Raw genomic sequence first — 14,445 nt, forward strand, 5'->3', positions numbered from 1 at the left:
ACACTTTCACAAATGTTTGCCAAGCCAAGCAGCTCATATATCGAAGGCAGTGAAGCTATACCAGGGAATCATCGCACACTTGAGAAGATTTTTGTCACTGCCTTAAATCTACCCGATATTTTGCAAACGCTTCAATGCGTCTGGTGCGATTCCTTCGTTATATCCTTGCTTTTGTACAGAGACCTACTCTCTCCATTAAGATCATAAAAAAAACTACCACTACCACACGACTGTACTCATAAGAACAGATACTAAATTGATCTTAGCCAAGAGGCCAAGAGCCGGCGAAACACGACAACAATAGGCTGAGATAAACCGGCAAAGTAATTGTCTATTCGAGTGAAGCACGCGCAAGGTAACTTATTCTATAACTCTCGATAATTACGTTTCAAAACAAATTCGGAGTTTTGATGCAGGCTACGTTTGTGGCTTTGTCATTTGATACTGACTATACGCCGTCGCACGCTGCCAGCCTTCGCCGGCCAACTCCGCAGCCGCCGCAGCGCGGAAACCTAACATTCGCTGTTAGACGGGCCAAAATGTTGCTTCACGTCACAATTAGGAGTTTTGCCTACTTCTGTCATTCCCAACGTCCTGCTCCCTTTTGTTTTTTTTTCTTCTTGTCGAAACTGCACAGTGGTTTACGAGGAACATCGCGCGGAGGGCTCGGGATTATTTTCGATCAATCGCACGTCAATCTAAGCGTACCTAACTCTAAGTGCACGCGCTTTTCTGCATTTCGCCCCCATGAAAATTCGGCGGTGCCGCGGCCGGGAAACGAACCCGCGACCTGATGCTCTGCAGCAGTACGCCATAGCCCTATGGACAAAAAATGTTTTGTAGCAGGCTAAACAGCTGGGCGAGTTGGTATGGTAACACATTTCGTTGCAGCGTTAAAAGACGTAAGGGCCAAAAACAGCGCTCTTGTCTCAGCGCACGTCTTTTCGTGCTGCGGCAAAGTGTGTCCCCATGCACAGCTGCTAATTGGCGGCTTGCCAGGTTTTGGCGGCGCCAACCACCACGTCGCCGTGCTGCGCTTCTCCAGTTTACAGTGCTGCTCGACTCCCTTCCGGTGCAGCCAGCTCTGCCTGTTGGCGTTCCGTTGCTTCGCCGTTTACGGCCGGGGAAAAGTGACGGGAGGGAGGAGTCCCTACGGTGCATTTTTAGCTTCGCAAAAATATACGTTCCGCCGCAGAGATAGTGATTACTGGTGAAAATAACAGAAAAGTACAGTGACACAACTGTCCCTCGACGGCATTGCACGGCAAAAGGGAGAAAGGGAATAAAAGGTGAAAAGGCCCGCACTACGATGTCCCCTTCCGCAAAAGCCATCTTGGATTTCTCATTGGCTACGGAAATATCACACCGGTTGCATCATCGCAGGCAAGTTTCTTTTCTTTTTTGTCACTGCCACCTTGATGCTTTGCTCAGCAGCCATGTTCAGGCACTTGGCGCAATAGTGCGGCACCCTCGTCACCGTACTACAGCGAAAATCCCGCTATAATATGTTAACAAGCGTCTATATGCAATGGCGGCTGAGACGCAAGCTTGGTCGCATTGTCGCAGTCGTTATATGAGCCGTGATTTTTTTCCCTTCGTGATTTGTGTTCGTAGTGCATGCATTTCTCTCAGGAGGCGTTGATATTCGTGCTTTAACAGGAAGCGTTACCTCGCGGGGTTCCTCTGGAGAAATCGTTTTGCTCGACATACACATTGATGGCGAACATTTAAATGAGGTGTTGCATTTAAAACGTACTGACTGTTGGGAGTAAATTTTTTTATCCAGTTCGTCCATATTATGAAGAATAACCTGAAATGAAAAACACTTCCCAGAAATGAAGCGTCTCGTTTACAACTTGATTACTCCTCGACGAAGGAGGATATTCCAACACTGAATTGCATCCCTTAGAATATCCAAGGCAGACAAAATGGACGTATTTATACAGTGATCTGAAGTAAGCTCCTACTTTGCAAATATCATTTTTCCAAAACTCGCGCAAAAAAAGTAACAAGTTCAGGTAACCTGTAAAGTAATATACCTGGCTGCTTTTGAATGGGTGTAATTACGATGTATGTTTTGCAATTGGAGTTCTGAATTTATCAACTTTTCACACCCTACTTTGAATTGTGCTTTCAACAGTCAATAGAATTTACCTTCTTTTTTCCCTCTAAAGGGCTCAGCTACAACCTAATGAGACCATTTTTATACTTCACATGCATAACTGTGTAACAAAATCGCTTTTGGCTCCGGGATGAGGCTACCTTTTATGAAAGATATAAAGAGAAGTAGTTGCATGAAGAAATAAAAATAATAACGATCTAGCTTCACGGTCACGGAAAAAGTTAAGGCACATAGAAACGACGCGTTGCGCTGCGTTGCAAAGAGTCGTTTTTCTATGTGCCTTCACTTTGTTCATGTCCTTAGCGTTGTTTTCGCCTGAATGTAAACAACCAGCTAGCCGATGCTTTGACGCTAATAAATTTCACAGAACCCTCAACGAGGTGATTTAGTAGCTATACGCGATGTGGGTACGACTTCCTGCCTCCGCAGAAGCGTTACGATGGGGATTAAATGTAAAAAACGATCTTGTATTGTTACTTGTATCGGTGATCGAAATTACTTCAGAGCCCTCCCCTATATATTACATTTCCGAGAACTCTTTAATTTATTTAGGATGCTAAGCACGTTTGCCTGTGCCTTCATACACTTTATTACCGCCGTACTGGATCTTGACTCATGCCTTCTCACAACATTGCAAGCTTAGCAAACCGTCAAGACTGCGTCGTATTACACAAGCGAACTGTGAGTACATTCAGCCAGAAGTACATCAGGGTGGAAACGGAAGTCAAAAACAAATTATTTATAAACCGGCGACGTTGGAACGATGCTAGAGCAACGCTTAGGAGTTCCGGCCAAAAACTGTGGAGGCTCTCTTGAACCCGAAAGTCGCCTGAGTGATATAAATCTCGTCACAGTTCTTGCATTATTCTTTGCTTTCGCATGCAGGAAACGATACTCCAGCTCGCATGGCGAAGTATCACAGCTTGACTTTCAAGCTCCCAAAACAGCCGCTGCAGAACGTTGGCAATAAACTAAATTTATACTCTTCTGCTGGCAACATTCGTCCCCTTGGCAGTACTTTGGCAGGCACTCGGCGTCTTACGGTAAGAAGGCGCCGAGAGTGAAACCTTGTAAGTGGTTTAGTTTTATAAATGTACCTTTCTTTTCTTTTTCAAAATTACCGAGGAAAGATACAAGAGTCTCGAAGGGTTCCTATGCCGCAATTATGTGTAGGGCTAGACAACGTCAAGCAGTCGGAGTGGATTGAAGCTGAAGCGTATCTGGGGAGAAAAAAAAATAAAGGCTTGTGATAACTAACATACATACTTTAATGACTCAGCAAAAATTGAGGCTAGTATAATGTAAGGATTTCTTTCGCTCGATTCTGTTCTTTTCTTACTATCTACGACGCATGACAGGCCAATCCCAGACATAACGTTGGCAGAGCGCCACTCGGACAATGGACAAAGCGTGGAAAGGAGAAATAATTGAAATACATGCAATCATTACATTATCGCTCCCAAGTGTTATAGCAGGCGACACATCGAAATGTACTACTAGGGGAATAGGTATGTTGCGAGATGAAACGTATGCGCGCCAGCATTGCTAAAGCTACTGAAGTGCGTGATTTGTAAGGGTGCACTTCATCCGCGTAAATATGTGCCGTCGTGTAAAGTAGAAAAATATGAACACAATATAGTAGGGCATAGGCGGGTAGAGTGACTTGCCTGACCAGGCCCTGAACATGTCGCGCACAAAGTAGTTGATGAAGCCCGTCTGTGAGTTCGGGATGCTGCAGGTGGCACGGTCGAAAGCAGGCATCACCACGGTCAGACCGAGACGCTTCTCATCGTCCGTCTGCGCATGCGCAATTACCCCAAGACATAACAACAGGTTACCGTAATGACAAAGCGCATGACCTTTGGCACATGCATTCATGAGCAGTACTAATGGCGCCTCTAACACCGCTTTGTGAATCGTCACTGGCGAGGATAATTTGTTAAAATGCTTAAAATGTGCTGTGCGTCATTAAGGCGACATAAACATGCCATAAATTCCTCAAACCAGAATAAGAGCAGCAGAATCCAGGCGGGTTTTGCGAACATGACTAGAAATGCGTACGAAAAAACAGCATTATGATGTGATATGCCATCGACAACAGCATATTTACAACCGCATAACTTCCTTCGAACAGAGCCCGCGTTTTCCTAAAAGTGCTCATTATGCGCATTTTGGAACCTCAAAGTTCTTTTTTCAATAACGCAAAGATTTCATGAGTAGAATGGAAACTGCCTACACGATGCCTAGAAGTTCTGCGACACCTTCTGACTTCAGAGCAATTTACTTCAAGTACGGCAAGAACTTCAGTATTTGGTCTGCCCTCACTGTCAGCATCGCAGGACTCACCACAGCCATGCAGAATTGTGTTGGGAGACAGCCGCACGTACCTGGGCGCAGTACTCTTCAGCGATACGGTGTGCCCACTGGATGCACAGGTTAATGGGCCGAGCCGGGTTCGACACGTCGGAGCACTTGATGAGCATGCGCTTGATGAGGATGATGTTCTCGGCAGAGCGCAGTGAGCCAGTTTCTCCTCCGTGCTCTTGTAAGGGCTGCGAACGTGTGGCGCGGTGCGGTTTAAGCGTCGGGAAAAAAGATAATGCCACATCAGACACTGAGAAAACAGTTCGTTCAGCCTGAATGCCGGCTTGCATTTGGACAAAATTTTCGTGAGCAGATCCGCTTTGAACTACAGGATCTCACAACGAACAGAGTGCAAAGATCGCGAACTACATAATAGATCTCGGAGGTGACAGTCGCCATTTCCTCCAAATACGTGAGCGTCTCATACGCCGTGACTTTAGTTTTTGCGATCACCGCGAAGCACGTGCTTGTACGCAAAATATTGAACCATCTATTCTGCCAGTTTTGATAAAGTACACCACTGCGTACCGTAGCCTTACACATTTCTTAACAAGGAACGTCAGGTCAAGTAATATTAAAAAATGCTCGACACCGTCAGTAATTATACACAGTGGTAATTTCTTTATATCAACGGGCGCGGTTGCGTTGAACAGAATCTGTCACTTTAATTCAAGGGCGTTCGAGTCGTTTAGTACGGCTGTAAAAGAAAGGGTACCTGAATACAGCAGCTGGGTTTGAATAACAGAGCTCATGCGTACTCGCAGTCGCATGAAGACACGCCATTTCTCTGGTTTGTATCATTGTACCATAAATCTAGAAGCGGCGATAGGATTGTTTCATTATGGCTTGTTGCTGGGCTAATTACGAAGGGCGGTCAAGTCGGACGCCGTGTTTATCAGCCTAAAACATAAACGCGTGGAAGTGATCTCATTTCCCGCCATACTATCCCTTGAAACTGTCGCACTTATCCCAGCATTGTATAAACGCATAAATGCCAGCAGCATAGAAAAATGTCTTCGTCTGTCGCATCCATGAACGGACGAGCCGTTTGACATCATCGTCACTGCTGAAGTGTTGGCCGCCCTGGAACTTATTCAGTGGTTCGAACAAATGACCGACACCTAGAGCAAGGTCGAGACTCCACGGCGGATGCAACAGCATACCTGCCAGCCGAGATCCTGCAAAGTTAACATTGTGCAGTGCGCTGTATGCTAGCACGCGCCGTCCTGTTTGAAGAAAACGTCCCGTGGTAATCAGGCCAGGTCGTCCCTTCCTGTGTGCACTGTGCACACGTTGGAGAACTTCACAGCAGTGCTCGCCTTTGATGGTCTCAGACACCAAGGAGGAAATAACGATAAATGACGCCAAATTCATCTAAAAAATTTCACCGACGATTACGATCCTCCCTAATGGGAAATTTGAACGCAGCTGTATAGGTGTTTTCATTTGCGATATATTGGCTGTCGTGGTGTATCGTGCGGCACATCGCAAACGGAGCGCAGTGCTGCGCGACCGCCTCACTAATCGGGAGACCGCGCGGGTGACGCGTGGGCGCGATTCACCGCAGCCGCCGCAGACATCTGTCCGCTCATGCAGCGCTTTGTTTCCATATACTTTGTCGGTGGCGTCATCGGTGAGCAGACGACGCGCGTTACTCCGTCGCCATCTCGTAGCCGTCGCCGCCGCAGAGCCCGTATTGGCGGCACTGCACTTTTCTTCTCACGCCTTGCGCCATACCCTCATCCTCCGATTTCCGCCTCGTTGTTCCGCTGCACCCTCCTCCCCCGCTTTTCTACTCACGCTCTCTTCGCTATCGTCGTCTTTCGTGTCCCGCTGCGCTCCGCTCTGTCATCCTTCGCTGTGCTCGTTCACTCGGTTACGCCGAAGGACGACGCCGAGAGACGCCGACTCTAAACGCAGGAACGGGCACCTAAAAGCTGCGCTCTAAAATTGTGCCAAGAGTTTTGTTACCGACGAGCGGGCCTCGTCCGTCATCGTCTTTCACTGACGTCCAGCTGTCTCGAAACAGTTTGCACCACTCAAATATTGCGCCGCGGCTTAGTAACTCGTCACCATGCTGAGCATGAAGTATAGTACGAATTTTAGTCAGTCTTAGGCCTTCTTTGATGAGTAACTTCATTAAAATGTGTTGTTCCATAACAACGTTCATAGGCTCCTCTGCCATTTTGTTTAACACGTCACATCCAGCGCGAAGCGACTTCGGCGCACCGCAGCGTGATAGCCGAGAAATTCTGGTGAAACTATGGTAAACAGATAGCGCTTTAGAATAACTTCAGTTTGGTCTAGTTGGTATTTACTGCATATCATATTGACCGCAAATAAGACGGGGACCGCAAGTAAGACGGGGACCGCAAGTAAGACGGGGACCGCAAATAAACCAGGAACACATAAACAACACGGGCTACCGCCCGTGTTGTTTATGTGTTCTCTTCCGCCTGTCCCCGTTTTTATTTGCAGTCAATATGATATGCAGACAGCGATGTGCGTATGTGTACGCTGAATTCCTTTAGTATAGGGATATGTGAACACTAGGGAAAATCCGGGTTTGACTTGAGCGAGCCTCATAGTTTCGAATCACGATGAACGTTTAACACCGAGAAAATCAATCACACTTTTAATCGACTTTCAATCATATTTTTTTTTACTGAAGTGTACAGTGTATGCGAACAAAATCGGACGTAAGAAAAAAAATAAGAGTGTTCATGGTAGCTGTTGCGTGACAGATGCGGACGAAAGGAATAGAAGGGGACACAATAAGGCGCTAACTAACAATTGTGTCCCTTTATGTTCCTTTCGTCCGCGCCTGTCGCGCTGTAGCTACTGCCAGACGCCGGCTTTTTCGCTCAATGAGCCATTTGACGCATTCGCATAAAAAAAGTACTGTCAAAGAGTGGAGCACATACGCCGCCACGACAATGAATGCTCTAACGGGCGGAAATGGCCTTTGTGAAGCTAACACGGTGCTCGCTAAGCGTTTGATATAAGCACTGATCAAGTCGCCTGATGTACGCCTTGCCCTCAAAGCACAGAATACAGTAAGTTGATATACGGCTTCCTTGATGAGAAGAGATGCAATGCCCTATATCCGGTTATAAGAATAAGGCGGACTAGTGTGAATATGAGGCGGACACGCGCGAGTGCAGAAGAATTTGTGTTTGTGTCCAAATGCTTTCTTTTTATTTCTACACGCCGGACTTGATCTATATGTATCGCGCACTTGTGAAAGTAAAATTACTGGTTGAAGGCCAGCGACTCTTTGCGTAGCCTTATTGTCAAACATGTCCCTCTATTCCTGTACTGTTGTCACCATGAGTCAGATTAAATAAGGTCTTTCTTCAGCAGAACACATCTCGAGTACTCGAGAATACTCGTGCTTTCGACAGCAATAGTGAGCTATTAGCACGATTTATTCGCCCTCTGTACGTCATGTACCTGAAACATGTCGCATGTGGCACATGTCACTATGTAATTGTTGACTACAACTTAGAGCAGCTAGCAGTATGTACGCTGCATATGCTGTAGCAGTGTTTTAACGACGACAAGTAAAGACAATATGGGCTAATGAATGCAGCAGAGACCGAAGTAAGTTAGCCAGCGCCATACGAAAACATACCGTATTTATTAGACTTTCGGGCGGCCTACGAATCTAGGCCAACTCGTAAAATATGGAAAGTCAGGAAATAAATATTTTCTTGAATGTAAGACGAACGAAAAATAAAACACATTCGAGTGCGAAAAGAACATGCAAAAGATAACTGTCATTTTGGGCTACATTTGAAGCACAGTTCGTGTTTCTGCCCGAGCAGCGTCCCGTCAGCATCTCATCGGCACTGGCTTTGGTGTACACGGGCCTGCCGAGGATCCCGCCTGCTGCGAATCTAGGGTCCCTTCAGCCCATCATTGACGGTCCCCTTTGGGGAACCTGCGAAGGTGGCTTCGAGACCTGTGCTCCCTAAGAACACTGTTTTACATCATAAAGGTGTGAGAACTCAGTTACGCAGCTTGGGTGTTTTTCGTGTACGAGTTTCTCGGATTGGAATGCACTTGCGAAGGATTTTTCCACCTCGAGGTATCTGCCTTCTTGCAATCGGCAGTGTCTGGCGGTCCCGGCCAAGCCGCATTTTCGAATCTAAAACAACTACCAACTTTCGTGCATTATTCTTTAAGAAATATTATCGGCTTACATTTGAGTAAACACGGCAATAGTCGTGAAAAATATTGCGAGACCTGCAATTCCTAGAATGCCGAAAACTACCGCGCTATTTGTGGCCAACTACCTCGGGATCGAAGCCTTCCTCATCCTGCATGGGCTTCTGGAACGCGTTGAGGAACTTGGAGAGGTGCTCGAAGTGTTTTGTCATCTCAGTCGCCAGCACCATGTCGATGATGGACAGGCGTACCGAGCGGTACACGTCACGGTCCAGCTTGTGGAAGATGTTCACTTTCTCGTCCGACAGCGTCAACTTGAAAGCGAACGCAGCGTGATGACTCTCCAGCACAGAGCTGCGCACAAATATTAATTAAATTGTGGGGTTTTACGTGCCAAAACCACTTTCGGGTTATGAGGCACGCCATATTGGAGGACTCCGGAAATTTCGACCACCTGGGGTTCTTTAACGTGCACCTAAATCTAAGTACACGGGTGTTTTCGCATTTCGCCTCCATCGAACTGCGGCCGTCGTGGCCGGGACTCGACCGCGCGACCTCCGTGCTCAGCAGCCTAACACCATAGCCACTGAGCAACCACGGCGGGTAGAAAGAAATGTATCTGAAATTATGGGGTTTAACGTGCCAAAACCACTCTCTGATTATGAGGCACGCCGCATTGGAGGACTCCGGAAATTTCGACCACCTGGGGTTCTTTAACGTGCACCTAAATCTAAGTACACGGGTGTTTTCGAATTCCGCCCCCATCGAAATGCGGCCGCCGTGGCCGGGATCCGATCGCGCGACCTCGTGCTCAGCAGCCCAACACCATAGCCACTGAGCAACCACGGCGGATGCGCGCACAAACATGCTCTTAAGGTCATACGCGTTACTCTTACTACACCCCAAAGAAACGAGGCCATGAGTTTGGAGAGGAAGAAATGCACACTGCGAAACGGCGAAAAATACGACACTGCAAAAGTTTAGCGTTACTGGCAAGCAGGCTTTTTTTTTCACACTTGATGCACGCATTGTAGAGCCTGCTTCACAGGTAGTTAAGAGAGGTTAAAATAATGTATCCTCCTATGGAACGCACATTTCTGTCCATTAATTGTATTAAGATAAGTGACAACTTGTAACACGCTTTTAATTGAAACCACAGTGCTAGCTCGCGATAACCACATGCGTCAATAAAAAACGGCCGTGGCTTAGCTTGGTTAAGCCTGGTGATTGCGAAGCAATAGTGTACACAGAGGAGTGTACACTATCCCTGTTCAGACAATTATCCCTGTTCAGAGGAGTGAGATGTATCATTATCGTAGCGCCCCTGGTGAGAGGAGCGGGAGTTAGGCCGCCGTTGGTGGCTACCGCCTCGCCTCGCGACGGCGTGAGATGGGGCCCCGTTTTTACACAGCTGGTGTGACGTCACTCTAGGTCACGTGGTGTGACGTCACGGAGCGAGGTCACGCTAAAGGTCAATGGTGCCTACCACCGCCTCGCCACGGAACGGGCTGAAGTGCGACCTAAAGTAGTATTGCTTCGCAATAAAATCTGCCGCGTGACCCGCCGCGGTGGCTGAGTGTCCATAGCGTTGTGCGGCTGAACACGAGGTCGCGGGTTCGATCACCGGCCGATGCTTTCGCATTAAGATCGGGGCAGAATGCAAAAACGCACGTGCGCAGTGCCTTGGGTGCACGTTAGAGGATGCGAAATGGTCCGGCGCCTTCGGCTAACCACATTGCAATTTTGTGGGAAGCGGTTCGCGCAGGACAGGAGTAATTGCAGATCGCAGGGAAGGGCCTTCGTCCTGCAGTGGACATAAAATATGTTGTTGCTTCTGCTGCTGCTGCTGATGATGATGATAACCTTTAAAAACTGCCACGTGAACGCTTTGTTCACCAGGAAGCGTTGTAAGCGTGGTAAACGTACCGGCTTTGTCTAGGTCTAGGTACCGGCGTTGTCTAGCTAATCACAGAAAAGAGGAACAGATTCACGATGCCGAAGGAAATTGTTTAGAGGGAGATGACGCTGTGAACTACATCGGTTCAGTTATAGCAGAGTCATTTAGGAAAGACGATAGGGTAATCGCCCCAAGTGAGGGAGCAACACAGAATAGCATAATAGAAAACAGCTTAGAATTGACCAATCTTAACTGGAAAAAGGCGGAAGCAAATGTTCCAAAATGCACGTCCGCGGGGATAGACGAAATTCCAATCAAGTTAATTAATGAACTTGGCCCAAGAAGCAAGGAAACGCTGATAAAAGCATTGGAGGCAGTCATAACAAATAAGCAAATTCCGCACAGCTGGAAACAGAGTAAAATGAATTTGATCTATAAAGGGAAAGGTGATAAGAAGAACATAAAATCTTTCCGACCAATTACGATAACATCAGTTATATATAGGCTGGCGATGCAGGCGGTGAAATTAAAAATGCAGTCATGGGTAGAAAGTAATAGAATACTTGGAGAACTTCAGAACGGGTTCAGAAGTGGTAGGCGCTTAGATGATAGCCTGTTCGTGCTTACCCAGTGCATAGAAATAGCTAAGGCGGAAAATAGACCTCTGTATTTAGCCTTCCTGGACATAAGTGCTGCATACGACAATGTGAACAGGGAACTCCTGTGGAACATATTAAAAGCTGAAGGTATCGGTAATGAGGTAATTGATTTTCTACAGGAACTATATCGAGAAAATAATGTTGAAATAACATGGGAAGGAATCAAGAGTACGACAACTGTCGAGGTTCACAAAGGATTAAGGCAAGGTTGTCCTCTATCACCGTTGCTGTTCATGCTTTATATGATAAGCATGGAAAGAAGGTTACAACGAAGCAATCTAGGGTATAATCTGTCGTACAGATTAGGCGAAAAGGTTGTTGAGCAACGACTACCGGGTTTAATATATGCGGACGATATTGTACTGTTAGCAGATAGCCAGGAAGATTTGCAAACTCTGGTTAATTACTGTGGGGACGAAGGAGACAGTTTAGGTTTCAGTTTTAGTGCAGCTAAGTCCGGTGGGATGTTTTTCAACGATACAACTGATCAGGAGCTTACAATACAAGGCCACGAAATACCCCGAGTGGCCGAATACAAGTATCTCGGGGTATGGATAAACAAAGGGCAGATGTACACGGAAAAGCACGAACAGTCTCTAATAGCAAAAGGGCGAAGAGATGCCGGGATAATGAAACATAAGGCATTGTGGGGTTACAACAGGTATGAGCTACTGAGAGGCATTTGGAAGGGAGTAATGGTGCCGGGGCTTACTTTCGGGAATGCGGTCCTGTGTTTAAGGGCAGAGGTTCAGTCGAGACTAGAAGTAAATCAGAGAGCTGTGGGAAGGTTAGCACTAGGTGCTCACAGGAAAACCACAAACGAAGCAGTACAGGGAGATATGGGCTGGGCATCATTCGAAGCACGGGAAGCTCAGAGTAAAATCCTATACGAAAAACGTCTGAGGAAACTGGATGATAATAGGTGGGCAGCTAAGGTGTTTAAATACCTATACAGAAAGAGCGTTGACTCACAATGGCGGAAAAGAACTAGGAAGCTAACCAGTAAGTATGCCAGACACGAGGACGAAAAAGGACAGAGCATTAAACGACAGGTTAAAGATGCGGAAGGTAAAAATTGGATAAATTCAATGGAAAAGAAGCATAGTGTAGAACTATATCGATACTGGAAACAGCAGATCAGGAAGGAAGCGTTTTATGATAACTCAAGAGGCAGTGCCCTACTCTTTGAAGCTAGATCAGGATGTCTTAAAACGCGGAGCTATAAAAAGAAATTTAACGAAGAAGAAGACACATGTACTGTGTGTGGTAAATATGTAGAAACGATGGAACACCTCATACTAGAATGTGATGGTATCAATCCCGATGTCGATGCGGCCACAGTCACCCTTCCTGAGGCCCTAGGGTTCAGAGATGATAGTCATGTAAATAAATATGCGGTGGAAATTAGCAAAAGGCGATTGGAGGATTGGTGGCTCAAAGGCAGAGAGGTGACATAAGGTTAAAAGGGTAGGAAGACGTATTTAAAGAAAATCGAGAAATTCAATAACACACAACACAGATAAAAATAAGAGACAAAATAAAAATCTGAGCATGGTGGCAACTGCCATCGCCCCGTTTCAAAGGGGACCATCCATCCATCCATCCATCCATCCATCCATCCATCCATCCATCCATCCATCCATCCATCCATCCATCCATCCATCCATCCATCCATCCATCCATCCATCCATCCATCCATCCATCCATCCATCCATCCATCCATCCATCCATCCATCCATCCATCCATCCATCCATCCATCCATCCATCCATCCATCCATCCATCCATCCATCCATCCATCCATCCATCCATCCATCCATCCATCCATCCATCCATCCATCCATCCATCCATCCATCCATCCATCCATCCATCCATCCATCCATCCATCCATCCATCCATCCATCCATCCATCCATCCATCCATCCATCCATCCATCCATCCATCCATCCATCCATCCATCCATCCATCCATCCATCCATCCATCCATCCATCCATCCATCCATCCATCCATCCATCCATCCATCCATCCATCCATCCATCCATCCATCCATCCATCCATCCATCCATCCATCCATCCATCCATCCATCCATCCATCCATCCATCCATCCATCCATCCATCCATCCATCCATCCATCCATCCATCCATCCATCCATCCATCCATCCATCCATCCATCCATCCATCCATCCATCCATCCATCCATCCATCCATCCATCCATCCATCCATCCATCCATCCATCCATCCATCCATCCATCCATCCATCCATCCATCCATCCATCCATCCATCCATCCATCCATCCATCCATCCATCCATCCATCCATCCATCCATCCATCCATCCATCCATCCATCCATCCATCCATCCATCCATCCATCCATCCATCCATCCATCCATCCATCCATCCATCCATCCATCCATCCATCCATCCATCCATCCATCCATCCATCCATCCATCCATCCATCCATCCATCCATCCATCCATCCATCCATCCATCCATCCATCCATCCATCCATCCATCCATCCATCCATCCATCCATCCATCCATCCATCCATCCATCCATCCATCCATCCATCCATCCATCCATCCATCCATCCATCCATCCATCCATCCATCCATCCATCCATCCATCCATCCATCCATCCATCCATCCATCCATCCATCCATCCATCCATCCATCCATCCATCCATCCATCCATCCATCCATCCATCCATCCATCCATCCATCCATCCATCCATCCATCCATCCATCCATCCATCCATCCATCCATCCATCCATCCATCCATCCATCCATCCATCCATCCATCCATCCATCCATCCATCCATCCATCCATCCATCCATCCATCCATCCATCCATCCATCCATCCATCCATCCATCCATCCATCCATCCATCCATCCATCCATCCATCCATCCATCCATCCATCCATCCATCCATCCATCCATCCATCCATCCATCCATCCATCCATCCATCCATCCATCCATCCATCCATCCATCCATCCATCCATCCATCCATCCATCCATCCATCCATCCATCCATCCATCCATCCATCCATCCATCCATCCATCCATCCATCCATCCATCCATCCATCCATCCATCCATCCATCCATCCATCCATCCATCCATCCATCCATCCATCCATCCATCCATCCATCCATCCATCCATCCATCCATCCATCCATCCATCCATCCATCCATCCATCCATCCATCCATCCATCCATCCATCC

At 47.0% G+C, this 14,445-nt stretch overlaps 1 protein-coding gene across 3 annotated transcripts in view; it reads right to left on the reverse strand.

Moving 5' to 3' along the window:
• The window catches only part of LOC142571513 (high affinity cAMP-specific and IBMX-insensitive 3',5'-cyclic phosphodiesterase 8B-like), a 403,386-nt gene that overhangs the window by 7,646 nt on the left and 381,295 nt on the right, over window positions 1-14,445 (reverse strand). For all 3 annotated transcript variants that reach the window (XM_075679927.1, XM_075679926.1, XM_075679928.1), the window contains 3 exons: window positions 8,785-9,010; window positions 4,510-4,674; window positions 3,790-3,919 (listed from right to left, as the gene is read on the reverse strand). In XM_075679927.1, coding sequence (XP_075536042.1) covers window positions 3,790-3,919; window positions 4,510-4,674; window positions 8,785-9,010 — 521 coding nt within the window. The remainder of the gene's footprint in view (window positions 1-3,789; window positions 3,920-4,509; window positions 4,675-8,784; window positions 9,011-14,445) is intronic.

This window comes from Dermacentor variabilis, chromosome 2, assembly GCF_050947875.1.
Source record: "Dermacentor variabilis isolate Ectoservices chromosome 2, ASM5094787v1, whole genome shotgun sequence".
Lineage (NCBI taxonomy): Eukaryota > Metazoa > Arthropoda > Arachnida > Ixodida > Ixodidae > Dermacentor > Dermacentor variabilis.